Genomic DNA, 20,009 nt, shown 5'->3' on the forward strand with positions numbered 1-20,009 from the left:
GTGGGACCTTGCCAGAGCAGGTCACATGATGCCATCGATGCATTCAGAGTCCAAGCTCCTGATCTGTCCGGTCTCTGAGGCAGCCCCCTTTAAAAAGGGGGAGTGGGAATGGCGAGGCCTTACAACCATTCTGGAAGTCTTGTTTATCGGGGAGGAGAGGGACTGTCGCTCTCGTGAATGTAACGTTAATTAACCTCCCTCTGTCAGTTAAGGGGCCTCGCTGGCATGCCAAATAGGCAGATCCATTGTCCTTTCCCCTTTCACCCCTTTGCATCTCAGTCACTTTGGGGCTGGAGTGCAGACGTGTCTCTAAAGGGAGCAATCCTGTCACCCCCCTCGGCGCCCTCCCCTCATGTGGAGGGCCTTGTCACTGGAGTTTGAAAGCGCCAAAGTAGGTCTTGTGATGCTCCATCTCGGCCTTGTCCCTGGGGCTGATCTTCACGAAAAGGTGAGTGTTCTCCTCGAAGTGGAAGACTCCCCCCTGGCGCAGCGAGCGGTGCCACTTCAGCTTGGCTTTGGTGCTCTCGCAGACTGACTCGGTGACCTCCATGAGTTCCACAGGATTCATACCGTAGTTGGGAGCCTTGGAGAGGAATTTGCTTTCCAAGACCAGCGAGTCCTCAGTGCAGTTTGCCCCTACGAAAGCCACCTGGGAGTAGACGTAATAAAAGCCGGTCACACGGATAACAAGGGACCCATTCTCGAATCCCATGTGCTCACTAATGGCTTCGCTCCTTCTGGAATACTCCCATTTCACATCCAGATCTCCACCTTTGCCTAGAAGGTGGACAAGAAAGAGCCTTCAAAAAGCTGATTTCATTTCTTCGTTCGTAACATTTCGACTCCAGCAGTGCCCGCAACCCCCCCTCACCCCGTGAACCTTGCTCCTTCTCTGTGGGCTGGATGACAAGGCCTTGCAGACCCTGTGGGGGATCCAGGGATGAAAGGACTTATGCCCCATGGACAGACTGGAGGAGCTGGGCTTGCGAATGTTATAGAGTAGCAAACGCTAAGAGGAGATTTGAGACGTTCAGAATCAGGAGGGGTTTTGACTGAGTAAATAAGGAGAAACGGGAACAAGAATGAAATGGGGCGACGGTGGCAAAGTGGTGATGTTGCTAGCAATCCTGAGGCTCAGGCTAATTCTCTGGGGGCATGGGTCCAAATCCCACCACAGCAGTGAGCGAAATTTAAATTCAATTAATAAACCTGGAATATAAATTTAGTCTCAGTTATAGTGACCATAACAACTATCGTTGCTTGTTGTGCAAACCCATCTGGTTCACGAATGTCCTTTAGGCAAGGAAATCTGCTGTCCTTACCCGGTCTGGCCTACATGTGACTCCAGACCCACAGCAATGTAATTGACTCTTAACTGGCCCTCTGAAATGGCTTGTCTAGGTGTGATTACACAATCGCAAATTGTATTCACTGGAATTTAGAAGGTTAATGTGGGATTTAATCAATATTTTCACAATATAAATGGGAAAACATGGGGTGGAAAGTGAAAATAAACTATTCCTGCCGATTGGTGGGGGGGGTGGGGGGGGTGGGGGCGGGGCTAGGAGCAGTCCACAGTCAAAAGATTAGAGCCAGATCTTTCAGGATGGAAACCCTTTCACTCTGAAAGGCTGGTACCAGTTTGCAAATATCTTCCACAAACTTCAATTGATGTTACGTCAATTATTAATCATAAACCTAAGATTATAGATTTCTATTTACTATGATATTCAGGCAAATGGGGCAAAAGGTCACAGATAAGCTATGATCTGGCAGAATAAAGGAATAGACTCGAGGGGCTGAATGGCCTTCGTTTGTCTCTTGGTCCCTATAAGGCTCAAAACGCTGGGCTAGACACACCCACACCTTTGAAAGTATCAGAACAGAGAGAGAGGGTCAAACCAGCTAAAGAATTGTGAAGAATGTGCAGCAAGATTATACAACATCCTCTATCGCTTTGATAGCTATTAGGGAAGGACTTTGGGAAGAGAACTGGATATCAGAGCTGGAATTAACAGCAACAGTCCCGAAAGAAAGAGCGATTGATATGGAAGGGCAGATCCACTCTATGCATTAAAGCATAACAATGTCACTGACACATTCAAAATTGGATGAGGTATGAGAAATGGAAGAACTAGTGTCTGAGAGTGAGACAGACTGTGTGTGAGTGATGGAAGAACTAGTGTCTGAGAGTGAGACAGACTGTGTGTGAGTGATGGAAGAACTAGTGTCTGAGAGTGAGACAAACTGTATGAGTAATGGAGGAGCTGGTGTCTGAGAGTGAGACAGACTGTGTGTGAGTGATGGAGGAGCTGGTATCTGAGAGTGAGACAGACTGTGTGTGAGTGATGGAGGAGCTGGTATCTGAGAGTGAGACAGACTATGTGTGAGTGATGGAGGAGCTGGTACCTGAGAATGAGACAGGCTGTGTGTGAGTGATGGAGGAGCTGGTACCTGAGAGTGAGAGGGGCTGTGTGTGAGTAATGGAGGAGCTGGTGTCTGAGAGTGAGACAGACTGTGTGTGAGTGATGGAGGAGCTGGTATCTGAGAGTGAGACAGACTGTGTGTGAGTGATGGAGGAGCTGGTATCTGAGAGTGAGACAGACTATGTGTGAGTGATGGAGGAGCTGGTACCTGAGAATGAGACAGGCTGTGTGTGAGTGATGGAGGAGCTGGTATCTGAGAGTGAGAGGGGCTGTGTGTGAGTGATGGAGGAGCTGGTATCTGAGAGTGAGAGAGGCTGTGTGTGAGTGATGGAGGAGCTGGTGTCTGAGAGTGAGACAGACTGTGTGTGAGTGATGGAGGAGTTGGTATCTGAGAGTGAGACAGGCTGTGTGTGAGTGATGGAGGAGCTGGTGTCTGAGAGTGAGACAGGCTGTGTGTGAGTGATGGAGGAGTTGGTACCTGAGAATGAGAGAGGCTGTGTGTGAGTGATGGAGGAGCTGGTATCTGAGAGTGAGAGAGGCTGTGTGTTAGTGATGGAGGAGCTGGTGTCTGAGAGTGAGACAGACTGTGTGTGAGTGATGGAGGAGTTGGTATCTGAGAGTGAGACAGGCTGTGTGTGAGTGATGGAGGAGCTGGTGTCTGAGAGTGAGACAGGCTGTGTGTGAGTGATGGAGGAGTTGGTACCTGAGAATGAGACAGGCTGTGTGTGAGTGATGGAGGAGCTGGTATCTGAGAGTGAGAGAGGCTGTGTGTGAGTGATGGAGGAGCTGGTATCTGAGAGTGAGATAGACTGTGTGTTAGTGGTGGAGGAGCTAGTATCTGAGAGTGAGAGGGGCTGTGTGTGAGTGATGGAGGAGCTGGTGTCTGAGAATGATAGAGGCTGTGTGTTAGTGATGGAGGAGCTGGTATCTGAGAGTGAGACAGACTGTGTGTGAGTGATGGAGGAGCTGGTACCTGAGAGTGTAACAGACTGTGTGTGAGTGATGGAGGAGCTGGTGTCTGAGAATGAGACAGACTGTGTGTTAGTGATGGAGGAGCTGGTAGCTGAGAGTGAGACAGACTGTGTGTGAGTGATGGAGGAGCTGGTATCTGAGAGTGAGACAGACTGTGTGTGAGCGATGGAGGAGCTGGTACCTGAGAGTGGGACAGACTGTGTGTGAGTGATGGAGGAGCTGGTATCTGAGAGCATGATAGTTACCTATGATATGTGCAATTGGCAGTGGTAATTTGCATTTCTGATCAGCATATCCAGGTTGATCTGCACAGAGAAACAGATGATCAAATAAATCTGTAATATTGTTACATTTTAAAATGCAAATGCTTTAAAATAATAATGAATATAATATAAAACAAATCTGGATGTTAGTTTTCATCTGATTACAACTATATCTATTTCAACATCTGAAATTTCTCATTTCAGATGGAATTGCCTAGAATTCTAGGATTTAATCTGTTCTGTTTGAACGACTGCAACGCCTCATGCAGTATAAATCACAATTGCTAATAGTTTATTCTGCTTTCTCCCTATTATAGCCCCTTGTTAAAACTGTTGGGCCCATATGATTTAATAGAGATATCATCTCCCTGGTTTCGATAATTTCATCGCTTTCTTTAGCCTTTAGGAGGCAGTGAAACACTGTAAATCGATGCTTGATGGCATAGAACCCAGGAATCATTGAAAAACGAGACTTGCTGTTGAAGGTTTTCACCTTGCACATGAAAGAATGCTGAATTTCAAAGGGAACACCAATTTATACTGCATGAGAAGAGGGCGTTGATTTGTTGGTAAGTTGGCTCTTATTGACTGAAGCGTTGCCTGGAGAATGCACCAGGGGATTATTGTCCCCCTTTTGTTTTAATTTGGAAAAGGCGCAATGCCTGGACATGTTCCTTTTGCCTGCAGTGGACTGGTCCCTTCAAATGAATATATGTAGCTTCCAGCAAGCGTAAGTGAGCCATATTGTGAGCCGGGCTGATCTGAAAGTGGTTGTGGGTGTAGCTATTAGCACACTCAGGATTGTTCAGCAAGTGCTGTCCAATCGCAGAATCACATCGACCATTAGAAATTATGTTCCAAATTTTGCAAGCATGGGCTGGTTGAGTACAGTCAGTGGTCTGCCTATTGCAGAGTAAAACTCTATAAATAAGATGAAGGAGAAAAGGGAACAACAGAAAAGGAGACAGAAACAGAGAGAGGAAGAAGTGAGCAATGAGATACTGCATTGGCATTACACTCCGACTCCACCCAAAACCCAATGAATCCAATCCAATAGGTACAGTTACAGGCTTTCAATTGTCAAAGATAAATTACATATACTGGGCAACCTGCCAATATATTTAGATGCTGTGATTTTTAAATTATGAATTGAGGTGGGTTCATTTGGATGTGGAATGAAATATCAACTTCATGTTATGCAATGCTATGTAGACTGATGTGGCTTGTACATGTACACCAGTTCCTTTCAGGAAGTCACCTGACTGAGTGATTGGACTTATCTCAGAGAGAGAACATGCTGGCGCTCTCCTCTGTCGCAAAGGGAAGGCCGAGTGGATGACGTTGTTAGGATTATGAAAAGCTTTGGTTGCTCAGACTTGAAGATGATGTTTCGATTTGGTGGAGAAACAGAACTAAGGATCATCAATATAAAACAGTCACTCACGAAGGCAAAAGGGAACTCAGGAGAAATTTCTTTATTCAGAGGGTGGAAGAATGCGGAGCTCACTACCACAGGGCATGCTTGAGGTAAATAGTATAGATGCACTTAAGGGGAAGTTAGGTACATACAGGATACACAAAGGAATATATGGTTATGCTGATGGGGTTAGATGAAGGAGTGTGGGAGGCAGCTCATGTGCAGTAGTGATACAGATTTGGATCTGTCGTGCTGAATGGTCTGTCGCGGGGAGCAGGAGGGTAAATACCATGAATAAGTGTGTAATATCACACCATTCAGGCTTTTGCTGTAGTATCATTGACTTCCCCTGAGTGGCATCAGTGAACACAAGCTGGACATGACTCAGCCCGAGATTGATTGCTGCAAGAATGCTTCATCTCTGATCTGGTGAAACAACCACATTACATCAATGGAGCTGAGGTTCAAACTGAGGATTGAATCTAAATTCCCAGTCCCAGAGGGGGAAAGGACAGTGTCTGACCCACTGTCCCACCCAGTCCCAGAGGGGGAAAGGACAGTGTCTGTCCCACTGACCCACCCAGTCCCAGAGGGGGAAAGGACAGTGTCTGACACACTGTCCCATCCAGTCCCAGAGGGGAAAGGACAGTGTCTGATCCACTGTCCCACCCAGTCCCAGAGGGGGAAAGGACACTTTCTGCCCCACTGTCCTGTCCAGTCCCAGAGGGGGAAAGGAGTGTCTGACCCACTGTCCCACTCATTCCCAGAGGGGGAAGGGACAGTGTCTGACCCACTGCCCCACCCAGTCCCAGAGGAGACTTTAGCCCTTTAACAAGGGTGTCATGATTAAAGAAAAGGAAAAAAGTATAATTATGGAAAAAGTATCATTGCAGCTAAAGTATGGCTATAGAAAAAGTACCTCAGATATGAGTTCTATGAAGCTGAAGAATTGTCAATAGACTTACCTGTAGCAGAAGGCTCACAGTTTGAGGAGGGGGACGGAGTTGTATATGGTGTCGTATTGTTGGGTTTACCTGTATGAGAGTAAGACAGTCATTGTCATGGAAACCTGAGCATCACTTGGCCCTGTCCAGTAACAGGAGGAGCACTCACACACCATACATGGGAACAAGGGCAGGAGAAGGCCATTCAACCCCTCGAGCCTGTTCCACCATTCAAACTCCACCTGGCTGAACAGGGGCCTAACTCCATCTGTCCGCCTCTTCCCTCCACTCCTTAACTTTGGATGATACAAATCTATCAATCTCAGATTTCAAATTTATAATGAACCTGGCCTCGACTGGCTTTTGCAGAAGAGAGCTCTGAACTTGCACCACCCTTTGTATGTAAAAGTATCCCTGAACTTCACTCCTGTAAGATATAGTCCCAATTTTTAGGCAATACTCCCGAGTCCCAGGCTCCCCAGTGAGGAGGAATGGTTTCTCCCAATCTCTCCTATCTGCTCTCCTTAATATCCTGAAAACTTCAATGAAATTACCCCTAATCTTTTAAACGATAGGGAATACAAGCCAAGTTTTTGTAATCTCTTATAATTTAACCCTCGGAGTCCAGGTATTACCCTGGTAAACCTACTCTGCACTCCCCAAGGGCAATATATCTTTCCGATGCTGGAGCTGCTCACAGTGCAGCCGAACTAAGGGCTTATATCACTGAAGCTTGACTTCTACCCACTTGTATGCTGGTCCACCAGATATAAAGCTTTTTGATTATTTTCTGTACTTGTTCACAGTATTTTAATAATCTGTGTATTTACAACCCAGGTCTCCTTGGAACTCAGCTGTTTCTAGCTATTCACCACGTCAAAAGTCTCCTGCTCTAAACTTTGTTGGTCCAAAGTGTGTGATCTCATATGTACCAGTCCTGAAATCTGTCGGCCACAGATTTGTTCATTCACTGAATCGATTAATATCTCTTTGCAATGTTACATTTCCAACTACATACCTACAGTGCTATCTGTCGTGTGCCATTGGCAAAGTTCCTGGGAAGTCACCAGTCCCAGAGGGGGGAAAGGACAGTGTCTGACCCACTGTCCCACCCAGTCCCAGAGGGGGGAAAGGACATTGTCTGACCCACTGTCTCACCCAGTCCCAGAGGGGGAAAGGACAGCGTCTGACCCACTGCCCCACCCAGTCCCAGACGGTGTAACCGATCCATGGTCAATGAGACGTGAGTCAATACAGCGAGAGACACAATATGCATTAACGTACCTTCCTGCCGTTTGTTAGCCACATCATTCTTACAATCCTGGAGAAGGAAGAACATTGTGTTATTGTCTAGGTAGTGCAGAATGTGAACCTTAGCAAAAGAGTAACTGCTTGTCTATTTTAAGCTGTGTTATCAGTTAACTTCCTGTCAGTGTGATATTGACATGTTCCCTATGTTATTACACACACACTTCCCTTATTATTCCTGTTGTATTTATTTGTCTGATTTTGTTACATTGTCACATGTTTTTAACTTGTTTTGTTATTCTATTCATGAAATTTTGTGTCAATCACACTGCATTCCGGCCTTGTGCTGTGTGTGTGTTTCTTAACCATAATAATATCATTAATATGATATCCTAATTACATAAAATTGCTTTCATAGTTCTTCTAGTTGAGAAATTAGCTCTTCAATGAAAGAAATGAACAATTCACTTCCCTCCAGACATGCTCCATTGTATAATTATCAGCCTGAGTCATTACGAGGCTGGTTAATGGCAAACCCCATTGAGACAGTGCCAAGATAAATAACATGGGGCACACTGAAGAATTGGAGATGAAAGGGCAGAAACAGTGAAGGATTGGAAATGGAGGGATAGAGACACTGAAAGAGTGGAGATGGAGGGATAGAGATGCTGAAGGAGTGGAGATGGAAGGATAGAGACACTGAAGGATTGGGGATGGAGGGATAGAGACACTGAAGGAGTGGGGATGGAGGGATAGAGACATTGAAGTATTGGAGTTGGGATAGAGACAACAAGCTGTGGAAATACTGCACACACTGCCCAGGGACACACAGCAATAATGCACACACTCCCCAGGGACACACAGCAATAAACACAGGTTTAAACCTGTCTAAAACTTTAGAGACAGTGAAGGAATGGAGATAGAGGGATAAAGACACTGAAGGTATGGAGATGGAGGTAGAGAGAGTGAAGCATTGGAACAACAGCAGTAAACACAGCATGGGTGAGAAACCCATTGCAAGCTGTTTGGTTATGACAGTTTTATTCAACTGAATAATGCTGGAAGGTTACTGCTCCCTAAAATTAACCGGTGAGTGTGCTCTATTGGTGGCATTTCCCACAGACAATGGAGATAGTGTCACCAGATTACAACCTGTCAGCATTGAGAAACGGGCTGCAGGCATCGCTGGCAAGGTCAGAAATTATTGCCCACCCCAATATCCCTTGAGAAGGTGGTGATGAGCTGCCTTCTTGAACCGCTGCAGTCTATGTGGTGTAGGTACACCCACAGTGCTGTTAGCGAGAGAGTTCCAGGATTTTGACCCAGCGACAGTGAAGGAATGGCGATATATTTCCAAGTTAGGATGGTGAGTGACTTGGAGGGGAACTTCTAGGTGGTGGTATTCCCATCTATCTGCTGCTCTTGTCCTTCTAGATTGTAGTGGTCGTAGATTTGGAAAGTGCTGCCTAAGGAGCCTTGGTGGTTGTTACATTGCATCCTGTGGATGGTACACACTGCTGCTACTGTGCGCCGGCAGTGGAGGGAGTGAATGGTTAAGGTGGTGGATGGGGTGCTGATCAAGTGGGATCCTTTGTCCTGGAGAGTGTTGAGATTCTTGCATGTTTTTGAATTCATACCCATCCAGGCAAGTGGAGAGTATTCCATCACACTCCTGACTTGTGCCTTGTAGATGGTGGACAGGTTTTGGGGAGTCAGGAAGTGAGTTATTCACCGGAGAATTCCCAGCCTCTGACCTGCTCTTGTGGCCACAGTATTTATATGGCTGGACCAGTTCAGTTTCTGGTCAATGGTAACCCCCAGCATGCTGATAGTGGGGGACTCAGTGATGGTAATGCCATTGAATTTCAAGGAGCAATGGTTAGATTCTCTCTTGTTGGGTATGGCCATTGTCTGGCACTTGTGCGATGTGAACATCACTTGCCACTTATCATCTCAAGTCAGAATGTTTCTAGGCCTTGCTGCATATGGACATGGATTGCTTCAGTATCTGAGGAGTTGCAAATAATGCTGCACATTGTGCAATCATCAGCGAACATCCCCACTTCTGACCTTACGTTGGAGGGGAAGGTCAATAAAGAAGCAGCTGAAGATGGTTGGGCCTAGGATACTACACTTAGGAATTCCTGCAGTGATGTCATGGAACTGAGATGACTGACCTCCAACAACCACAACCATCTTCCTTTGTGCTATGAGTCCAACCAGTGGAGAGTTTTCCCCCTGATTCCCATTGACTCCAGTTTTGCTGGGCTCATTGATACCACAATCAGTCAAATGCTGTCTTGGTGTCAAGGGCAGTCACTCTCTCCTCACCTCAGGAGTTCAGCTCTTTTGTCCATGTTTGAACCAAGGCTGAAATGAGGTCAGGAGCTGAGTGGCCCTGGCGGAACCCAAACTGGGCATCAGTGAGCAGGTTATTGCTAAGCAAGTGCCGCTTGATAGCACTGTTGATGACCCCTTCCATTACTTTTCTGATGGTGGAGAGTAGACTGATGGGGCGGTAATTGGCCGGGTTGGGTTTGTCCTGCTTTTTGTGTACAGAACATACCTGGGCAATTTTCCATATTGCTGGGTAGATGCCAGTGTAGTAGCTGTACTGGAACAACTTGGTTAGGGTATGGCAAGTTCTGAAGCACAAGTCCTCAGTACTATTGCCGGAATATTGTCAGGGCCCATAGCCTTTGCAGTATCCAGTGTCTTCAGCTGTTTCCTGATATCATGTGGAGTGAATCGAATTGGCTGTGAGACTGGCACCCGTGATGCTGGGGACCTCTGGAGGAGGCTGAGATGGATCATCCACTCGGCACTTCTGGCTGAAGGTTGCTGCGATTATTTTAGCCTTATCCTTTGCACTGGTGTGCTGGGCTCCCCTATCATTGAGGATGAGGATATTAATGGAGCCTCCTCCTCCAGTTAGTTGTTTAATTGTCCATCACCATTCATGACTGGATGTGGCAGGACTTCAGAGCTTAGATTTGATTCGTTATTTGTGGGATCGCTTAGCTCTGTCTATCACTTGCTGCTGATGCGGTTTGGCACGCAAGTAGACTGTGTTATAGCATCACCAGGTTGACCTCATTTTTAGGTATGCCTGGTGCTGCTCCTGACATGCCCTCCTGAACTCTTCATTGAACCAGGGTTGATCCCCAGGCTTGATGGTAATGGTAGAGTGGGGGATATGCTGGGCCATGAGGTTACAGATTGTGTTTGAGTACAATTCTGCTGCTGCTGATGGATGCCCAGCCCTGAATTGCTAGTTCTGTTCAAAATCTATTCCATTTAGCACGGGGGTAGTTCCACACAACATGGTGGAGGTATCCTCAATGTGAAGGCAGGACTTTATCTCCACAATGACTGTGTGGTGGTCACTGTTACCAATACTGTCTTGGACAGATGTATCTGCGGTAGGCAGGTTGGTGAAGACAAAACTAAATAGGTTTTTCCCCTTGTTAGTCCCCTCACCACCTGCCACAGACCCAGTCTAGCAGTTATGTCCTTTAGGACTCAGCCAGATCGGTCTGTACTGGTGCCACTGAGTCACTCTTGGTGCTGGACATTGGAGTCCCTCACCCAGAGTACAATCTGCGCCCTTGTCACCCTCAGTTCTTCCTTCATGTGGTGTTTAACATGGAGGGGTACTGACTGATCAGCTGGGGCTGGGGAGGAGGGAGGTTGGGTGGGGGTGGGTGGTAGGTGGTAATCAGCAGGAGGTTTCTTTGCACTTGTTTGACCTCATGCCATGAGACTTCATGGGGTCCACAGCGAATGTTGAAGGCACCCAGGGGAACACTCTCCTGACTGTATACCACTGTGCTTCCACCTCTTGCTGGGTCTGTCCTGCCAGTGGGACAGGACACACCCAGGGATGGTGATGGTGGTGCCTGGGACAGGGTGGTTAAGATACGATTCTGTGAGGATGACAATGCCAGCTTGTTGTTTGACTCATCTGTGGGACACCTCTCCTGACTTTGGCACAAGCTCCCAGTGTTCACTGAGTCTCCTGCCAATGCAAGACGGCCGCCAGTACTGGTCTGCGCACGAGCCAAGAACCAATGGCACCATTTGCCGGAGACACAGGGCCAGTCAGAACTTGACTGTGTTATAGGCTTCCTCACAATGCTTCCACCAGCAATAAAAACTGAAAGTTGTGGCATGTTGCAATAAGTGTTTGGTGCTGATTTTCTTATTCCTCTGTGACAGCTCTCCAGACGCCTGATTGGCATTTGAGCAGCCAGATTATTTCTTAGACTCTCAGAAATTAACAGAGCACAAATAAAACTAAAAACCGAGCGCAACATTGGAAGCTTAACAACGAAACAAGCAAAGGAGAAAAGGGTAACATACAGACAGAATGACCAGTAAATGGAAAAATGCTGGACAGGAAGAGCAGGCCCTGCAGTATTTTAGCAGAAGCTCGAGGTAATGGATCAGTGCTCTAAACCTTGCCTAGAACTGAAAGCTAACTCCAATAGATTCCTCACCAAAGATATTGTTTTGCTTTATTTCAGTCCTGGCCACAACCTGCTCCATCACTCCCAATAACGTCGTGGAAGATACGACTGGGCATGCACTGTGTTGGCACTAGATGCAGCCCCCAGTGTTGGTAAGGAGGACTTTGCAAGGCTGAAACATCTGGGGCGTGGGTGGGTGGGGGTGGGGTTTGCTGCTGTCGTTTCCGGTGTCTAAATCAATGCCAGGTAGTCTGTCAAGTTTTATTCCTTTTTGGCTTTTCAGTAGCGGTTTGGCACAACCGAGTGACTTGCTCAGCCATTTCAGAGGACAATTAAGAATCAACCACATTGCTGGGGGTCTGGAATCGTGTGTAGGCTGGACCGGGTAAGGAGGGCAGATTCCCTTCCCTAATGGGCGTCAGTGAACCAGGTGGGCTTTTTTTTATGACAATCGCTGAGAGTTGTCACGGTTACCATGACAGAGACTAGCTTTATATGCCAGGTTTATGAATTGAATTTAAAATTCTACCAGCTGTCCCGGTGAAGTTTGAACCCTTGTCCCCAGTGCAAAGCCTCTGGGCCTCTGGATTACTAGCCCAGTGATATCACCACTCCCTCGTGGGTCGCTGCGGCTTAAGGCCTGTTCGAGCGTCTCTTCTGGAATTTGTCACTTCTGTACTCGAATGACTCGCCCGGCAAGTGTTCAGCATGCGAGCTGTCACTGGGGGGGTCTTGACACGGAAGCTTAAGGGATGCTGCTGACTGTTGTGACACTTTCTACAACTAGTGGAAATTCCCACAGGTACATGACCACCATTTGACCAAGAGCAGCATAGGGGTGAGTCATATCAAGCCATCCAGGAAGAGTGGGAGGGCCTCTGACTACATCGGAAGACTCAATGTGCTAAACTGAACTGGGCAGCACCCTTAAACAATAGTGCAATGATACTCTGTATATCACTGACCTGCCATCTGCTGTAGCTCGTTCACATTAAACTGAGAAGCAGGGAAATGACTGAACTTTGGTTGGGCATCATTTGGACACAGCGCACATTACATACCACAACAAAGATCAAGTGGAGAAGGTTCAAGGACGATTCGGAGAGGGGGGGCGTTGGGGTGTTAGAGCTGAGAGATGACACTTATCAGAAGAGAATGAAGAGTCTGGGGCTCTTTATGCTTTGAAAGCTGGGCCTGAGGGGTGACATGATGTCATTACAATTATAACGCTACTTGATTGTGACGATGTCAAGTTGCCATTTGCTTGAGAGTCCAAACTAAGGGGCCAAGCTCGATATCCAGAGGGTGGCTAGAAGGTTGGAAGAAGGAATAATTTGAGTGAACAGCTTTGCTGTATTTAAGGGGACGCTTGATGCGTACATGGGGGACAAAGGATTAGAAGGTTAGCCAGAGAAGGTGAGATGAAAGGGGTGGGAGGAGGTTCATGTACATTGTAAACACCAGCACAGCCCAATAGTTTGTCTCTGTGCTATAAATTCAGTGTAATCTTTCCCTGGGGTACACTAACTTAAAGGGAAAAAGTTAGCAAGGCTCTGCGGAAAAGGAGACTGAGGCTAATTAAAGAGCCAGGACAAGGAACAAAGGGGCGAATAGCCTCCTCCTATGCAGTACCGCCTATGTTTAGCACAGCAATGACAGCAAGGACATCACGGTTAAGTGTGTTGGTCTCGAATTATGGATGATTACACTTATGGCAGACAGTGAATTTCTATTCCTGACCCATATTTTTTAAATACATCACCACTGACAATCAGTACATGGAAATGAGCTAAAGGTGTTGAGTTTCACTTTGATTCAGTGAGAGTAACTGTACCTCTAAGAAGACTGAACGATTATGTCCTATCTACAAATTAGCACAAAACCCAGACAGAGGATAAAGAGGGAGCGCTGCACTGGCAGAGCAGCTGTACTGAGGGAGTGCTGCACTGTCAGAGCAGCTGTACTGAGGGAGTGCTGCACTGTCAGAGCAGCTGTACTGAGGAAGTGCTGCACTGGCAGAGCAGCTGTACTGAGGGAGTGCTGCACTGTCAGAGCAGCTGTACTGAGGGAGTGCTGCACTGTCAGAGCAGCTGTACTGAGGGAGTGCTGCACTGTGAGAGCAGCTGTACTGAGGGAGTGCTGCACTGTTAGAGCAGCTGTACTGAGGGAGTGCTGCACTGTCAGAGCAGCTGTACTGAGGGAGTGCTGCACTGTCAGAGCAGCTGCACTGAGGGAGTGCTGCACTGTCAGAGCAGCTGTACTGAGGGAGTGCTGCATTGTCAGAGGGTCAGCATTGAGGGAATGCTGCACTGTTGGAGTGTCAGTACTGTGGGAGTGCTACACTGTCCGAGGGTCTGTATGATGGATTGACAAAGATGTCATGAAGAAAAGGACAAAGCAGGTGTTAATGGTAGTGGTAAGAGCTAAAGGAGGTGCTGATATTGGCAAAAGTAAGAAAGCAGAAAGTGATAATAGCAGAACAAGGGTAAGCAGAACAAAGTCCTTAATGCCACTATCAGCTCCTCCTTCAGCCCTTACCTCTACCATTAACACCCCTTTGTCTTTTTCTTCATGACATCTTTGTCAATCTCTCCTTTACCCCCACAGATCGCTGGCTTCACCTGCTCCATCCCCCCCAAACAGTATAAATTTCATCACATTTCTACCTCTCTTTAGCTTTGAAGAAGAGTCATACGGACTGGAAATGTTAAAGCTGTTTTTCTCTCTACAGATGCTGTCAAACCTGCTGTGTTTTTCCAGCTCTATTTTTGTTTCAGATTTCCAGCATCCGCGGTATTTTGCTTTTATTCTGAAGTGACTTCTCCCTCTATGACTCGCAGGTCCATTCCTCAATCACCCCCAGTATAACCTGCACACCCCCACCCCCCACCATCCCCTTCCTACAACATCTTTCCATTCAAGTGCAGGAGGTGCAACACTTGCCCATTTTACCTTCTCACTGTCCAAGGCCCCAAACTCTCCTTCCAGGTGAAGCAGTGATTGACATGTACTTCCGTCAATCTGGCCTACTGTATTCACTGTTGAAAGTGTGGTCTCCTCTACACTGGGAAGACCAGACACTGATGGAGTGACCAATGTGGGGAACACCTCCATTCAGTCTGCAAACACGACCCTGAGCTCCCAGCAGCTGCCCATATGAATTCTCCACCTTGCACTCACGTGGACCTCTCTGTCCTCGGCCTCCTGCATTGCTCCAATGAGGTTCAACATGAGCTTGAGGAACAGGAGCTCATCTTCTGATTCGGCGTTTTACAGCCTTCTGGTCTCAACCCCACCTTCAACAAATTTAGATCATAGCGTCTGCCCACAGTTTCTCTGTGGATATTCGATTTCAGTTTCACTTTTGTTTTTCTCTTGGTTTTGCTTTCAGACTGCTGTTGTTTGTCATTCTGCCATTCACACCGTGTCTCGGCACCTCTTCCTTTCTTTCCTTTTGGCCCATTGCCACTCCCTTTGACCGTCACCATCAACTCTTTTGTTATTTAACCTCTCCCGTCTTCCATCCTCTCGCAGACCTTCCCTTTTCTTCTTTTTCCACTCTCCTGTTTTCCCCTGCTTAAACCCAATGGCATTTCTAACTTTTCCCAGACCTGATGCAAGGTCAGCAGCGTCAAATTAGCTCGCTTCACAGATGCTGCCAGACCTGGTGAGTAACTCGCCTCCTGACTCCCCAAAGCCTGTCCACCATCTACAAGGCACAAGTCAGGAGTGGGATGGAATACTCCCCACTTGCCTGGATGAGTGCAGCTCCCACAACACTAAGGAAGTTGGACACCATCCAGGATAAAGCAGCTCACTTGATTGGCACCACATCCACAAACATTCACTCCCTTCACCATCGATGCCCTGTAGCAGCGTGTGTACCATCTACAAGATGCACTGAAGGAATTCACCAAGGCTCCTTAGACAGCACCTTCCAAACCCACGAACATTACCATCTAGAAGGACCAGAGCAGCAGGTAGATGGGAACACCACCACCTGGAATTTGCACTCCAAGTCACTCACCATCCTGACTTGGAAATGTATCACTGTTCCTTCACTGTTGCTGGGTCAAAATCCTGGAACTCCCTCCCTAACAGCACTGTGGGTGTACCTACACCACAGGGACTGCAGCGGTTCAAGAAGGCAGCTCACCGCCACCTTCTCAAGGGCAATTAGGGATGGGCAATAAATGCTGGCCTGGCCGGTGGTGGCCACACCTGGTGAAAGAATCAAATAAATAATTGCGTAGGGGTTGTGAGTTGAGGAGGACCTGTACAGCTGGAGGCTGAAATGGTGGAATGGCAGGGACTTATACTTAGAAACTATTTGCTGAAACTGAGCAAACATCCCTCTGTCAGAAAGTTGCCCCGGGGAAACCCCTAGACGGACCTGAGAAGAGGAGAAGAGGAGTCCCAGCTCCTTGCCTATTCTGAAAGCTTATCCTGAGATACAGCAAAAGTGTCTTCCCTTTAACTTGGCCCAGCATCCCACTCAGTTTCATTTGTTATTTACAAGAGTTTGGAGTTTTCTGGTGTTTTTTTTTGGGCTGGTCAAAGTGCAGGGTGTGAGTGGGAGGTGAAAAAGGAACATTTTTCTAACTTTCAACAGCAGCAGGAAGTTACAGGTCAAGGATAAAACTGACTGCTGTATGCAAAACCCCAAGGAAAGGTCCACATCCCTACAACAGGTTAGCCACTGCTGTGATAACTGTTACACAGCCCTTTGCAAACAGGTCCTGAGTTCTCTTTGGTTGAACAAGATGAGGATTTTCCCACTGTGACTGAACTTGAAATGTTTTGTACCATTGCTCACACACTTTGTGCCCACACATGGCCCCTCTCACTCTCAGATAACAGCTTCACCCTCACTAACACACGGCCCCTCTCACTCTCAGATAGCAGCTCCTACATCACTCACACAGGGCCCCTCTCACTCTCAGATACCAGCTCCTCCCTCAATAACACACGGCCCCTCTCACTCTCAGATACCAGCTCCTCCCTCACTAACACACGGCCACTCTCACTCTCAGATACCAGCTTCTCCCTCACTAACACACGGCCACTCTCACTCTCAGATACCAGCTCCTCCATTACTAACACACGGCCGCTCTCACTCTCAGATACCAGCTCCTCCATCACTCACACACGGCCTGTCTCACTCTCAGATACCAGCTCCTCCATCACTAACACACAGCCTCTCTCACTCTCAGATAACATCTCCTCCATCACTAACACACAGTCTGTCTCACTCTCAGATACCAGCTCCTCCATCACTCACACACAGCCTGTCTCACTCTCAGATACCAGCTCCTCCATCACTCACACACAGTCTGTCTCACTCTCAGATAACATCTCCTCCATCACTAACACACAGCCTGTCTCACTCTCAGATACCAGCTCCTCCATCACTAACACAGTCTGTCTCACTCTCAGATACCAGCTCCTCCATCACTCATACACAGTCTGTCTCACTCTCAGACACCAGCTCCTCCATCACTAACACACAGCCTCTCTCACTCTCAGATACCAGCTCCTCCATCACTAACACAGTCTGTCTCACTCTCAGATACCAGCTCCTCCATCACTAACACACAGTCTGTCTCACTCTCAGATAACATCTCCTCCATCACTAACACACAGTCTGTTACACTCTCAGATACCAGCTCCTCCATCACTCACACACAGCCTGTCTCACTCTCAGATACCAGCTCCTCCATCACTAACACACAGCCTCTCTCACTCTCAGATAACATCTCCTCCATCACTAACACACAGCCTGTCTCACTCTCAGATACCAGCTCCTCCATCACTAACACACAGTCTGTCTCACTCTCAGATACCAGCTCCTACATCACTAACACACAGCCTGTCTCACTCTCAGATACCAGCTCCTCCATCACTAACACACAGCCTGTCTCACTCTCAGATACCAGCTCCTCCATCACTAACACACAGTCTGTCTCACTCTCAGATACCAACTCGTCCATCATTAACACACAGCCTCTCTCACGCTCAGACACCAGCTCCTCCATCACTCACACACAGTCTGTCTCACTCTCAGATACCAGCTCCTCCATCACTAACACACAGCCTGTCTCACTCTCAGATACCAGCTCCTCCATCACTCACACACAGCCTGTCTCACTCTCAGGTGCCAGCTCTTCCATCACTAACACACAGTCTGTCTCACTCTCTGATACCAGCTCCTCCACCACTAACACACAGTCTGTCTCACTCTCAGATACCAGCTCCTCCATCACTCACACAGTCTGTCCCACTCTCAGATACCAGCTCCTACATCACTAACACACAGTCTGTCCCACTCTCAGATACCAGCTCCTACATCACTAACACAGTCTGTCTCACTCTCAGATACCAGCTCCTCCATCACTCACACACAGCCTCTCTCACTCTCAGACACCAGCTCCTCCATCACTCACACACAGCCTGTCTCACTCTCAGATACCAGCTCTTCCATCACTAACACACAGCCTGTCTCACTCTCAGATACCAGCTCCTCCATCACACACACAGTCTGTCCCACTCTCAGATACCAGCTCCTCCATCACTCACACACAGCCTGTCTCACTCTCAGATACCAGCTCCTCCATCACTAACACACGGCCTGTCTCACTCTCAGATACCAGCTCCTCCATCACTCACACACAGTCTGTCCCACTCTCAGATACCAGCTCCTCCATCACTCACACACAGCCTGTCTCACTCTCAGATACCAGCTCCTCCATCATTAACACACGGCCTGTCTCACTCTCAGATACCAGCTCCTCCATCACTCACACACAGCCTCTCTCACTCTCAGATACCAGCTCCTCCATCACTCACACACAGCCTCTCTCACTCTCAGATAACATCACCTCCATCACTAACACACAGCCTGTCTCACTCTCAGATACCAGCTCCTCCATCACTCACACACAGCCTCTCTCACTCTCAGATACCAGCTCCTCCATCACTCACACACAGCCTCTCTCACTCTCAGATAACATCACCTCCATCACTAACACACAGCCTGTCTCACTCTCAGATACCAGCTCCTCCATCACACACACAGTCTGTCCCACTCTCAGATACCAGCTCCTCCATCACTCACACACAGCCTGTCTCAATCTCAGATACCAGCTCCTCCATCACTAACACACGGCCTGTCTCACTCTCAGATACCAGCTCCTCCATCACTCACACACAGTCTGTCCCACTCTCAGATACCAGCTCCTCCATCACTCACACACAGCCTGTCTCACTCTCAGATACCAGCTCCTCCATCACTAACACACGGCCTGTCTCACTCTCAGATACCAGCTCCTCCATCACTCACACACAGCCTCTCTCACTCTCAGATACCAGCTCCTCCATCACTCACACACAGTCTGTCTCACTCTCAGATACCAGCTCCTCCATCACTCACACACAGTCTGTCTCACTCTCAGATACCAGCTCCTCCATCACTCACACACAGTCTGTCTCACTCTCAGATACCAGCTCCTCCATCACTCACACACAGTCTGTCTCACTCTCAGATACCAACTCCTCCATCACTCACACACAGCCTCTCTCACTCTCAGATAACATCACCTCCATCACTCACACACAGCCTGTCTCACTCTCAGAACCAGCTCCTCCATCACTAACACACAGTCTGTCTCACTCTCAGATACCAGCTCCTCCATCACTAACACACAGTCTGTCTCACTCTCAGATACCAGCTCCTTCATCACTAACACACAGCCTCTCTCACGCTCAGACACCAGCTCCTCCATCACTCACACACAGTCTGTCTCACTCTCAGATACCAGCTCCTCCATCACTCATATACAGTCTGTCTCACTCTCAGATACCAGCTCCTCCATCACTAACACACAGTCTGTCTCACTCTCAGATACCAGCTCCTCCATCACTAACACACAGTCTGTCTCATTCTCAGATACCAGCTCCTCCATCGCTCACACACAGCCTGTCTCACTCTCAGATACCAGCTCCTCCATCACTAACACACAGCCTCTCTCACTCTCAGATACCAGCTCCTCCCTCACTAACACACAGCCTGTCTCACTCTCAGGTGCCAGTTCCTCCATCACTCACACGCAGTCTGTCTCACTCTCAGATACCAGCTCCTCCATCACTAACACACAGTCTGTCCCACTCTCAGATACCAGCTCCTCCATCACTAACACACAGTCTGTCTCATTCTCAGATACCAGCTCCTCCATCGCTCACACACAGCCTGTCTCACTCTCAGATACCAGCTC

The 20,009-nt window shown here is 47.9% G+C and overlaps 1 protein-coding gene across 1 annotated transcript; it reads right to left on the reverse strand.

Moving 5' to 3' along the window:
• Positions 1-367: 367 nt before the first annotated feature.
• LOC121291323 (tumor necrosis factor ligand superfamily member 10-like) lies at positions 368-15,005 on the reverse strand. The gene is made up of 5 exons (XM_041212395.1): positions 14,920-15,005; positions 7,307-7,343; positions 6,044-6,112; positions 3,644-3,703; positions 368-777 (listed from the first exon to the last, which is right to left on the reverse strand). The coding sequence occupies exons 1-5, from the start codon at positions 14,968-14,970 to the stop codon at positions 368-370; spliced, it is 627 nt and encodes a 208-aa protein (XP_041068329.1). The 5' UTR covers positions 14,971-15,005.
• Positions 15,006-20,009: the final 5,004 nt, after the last annotated feature.

The sequence above is a fragment of the Carcharodon carcharias genome, chromosome 19 (assembly GCF_017639515.1).
Source record: "Carcharodon carcharias isolate sCarCar2 chromosome 19, sCarCar2.pri, whole genome shotgun sequence".
Taxonomy (NCBI): domain Eukaryota; kingdom Metazoa; phylum Chordata; class Chondrichthyes; order Lamniformes; family Lamnidae; genus Carcharodon; species Carcharodon carcharias.

Bases quoted from the DNA above. Each gene is read 5' to 3' on its own strand.
- LOC121291323 (XM_041212395.1), bottom strand. From the start codon at position 14,970: ATGTTGAACCTCATTGGAGCAATGCAGGAGGCCGAGGACAGAGAGGTC. The intron at 7,344-14,919 runs GTGAGTGCAAGG...TTCCTTCTCCAG, and splicing joins CCGAGGACAGAGAGGTCCAC to GATTGTAAGAATGATGTGGC. The intron at 778-3,643 runs GTAACTATCATG...TCCACCTTCTAG, and splicing joins GCCAATTGCACATATCATAG to GCAAAGGTGGAGATCTGGAT.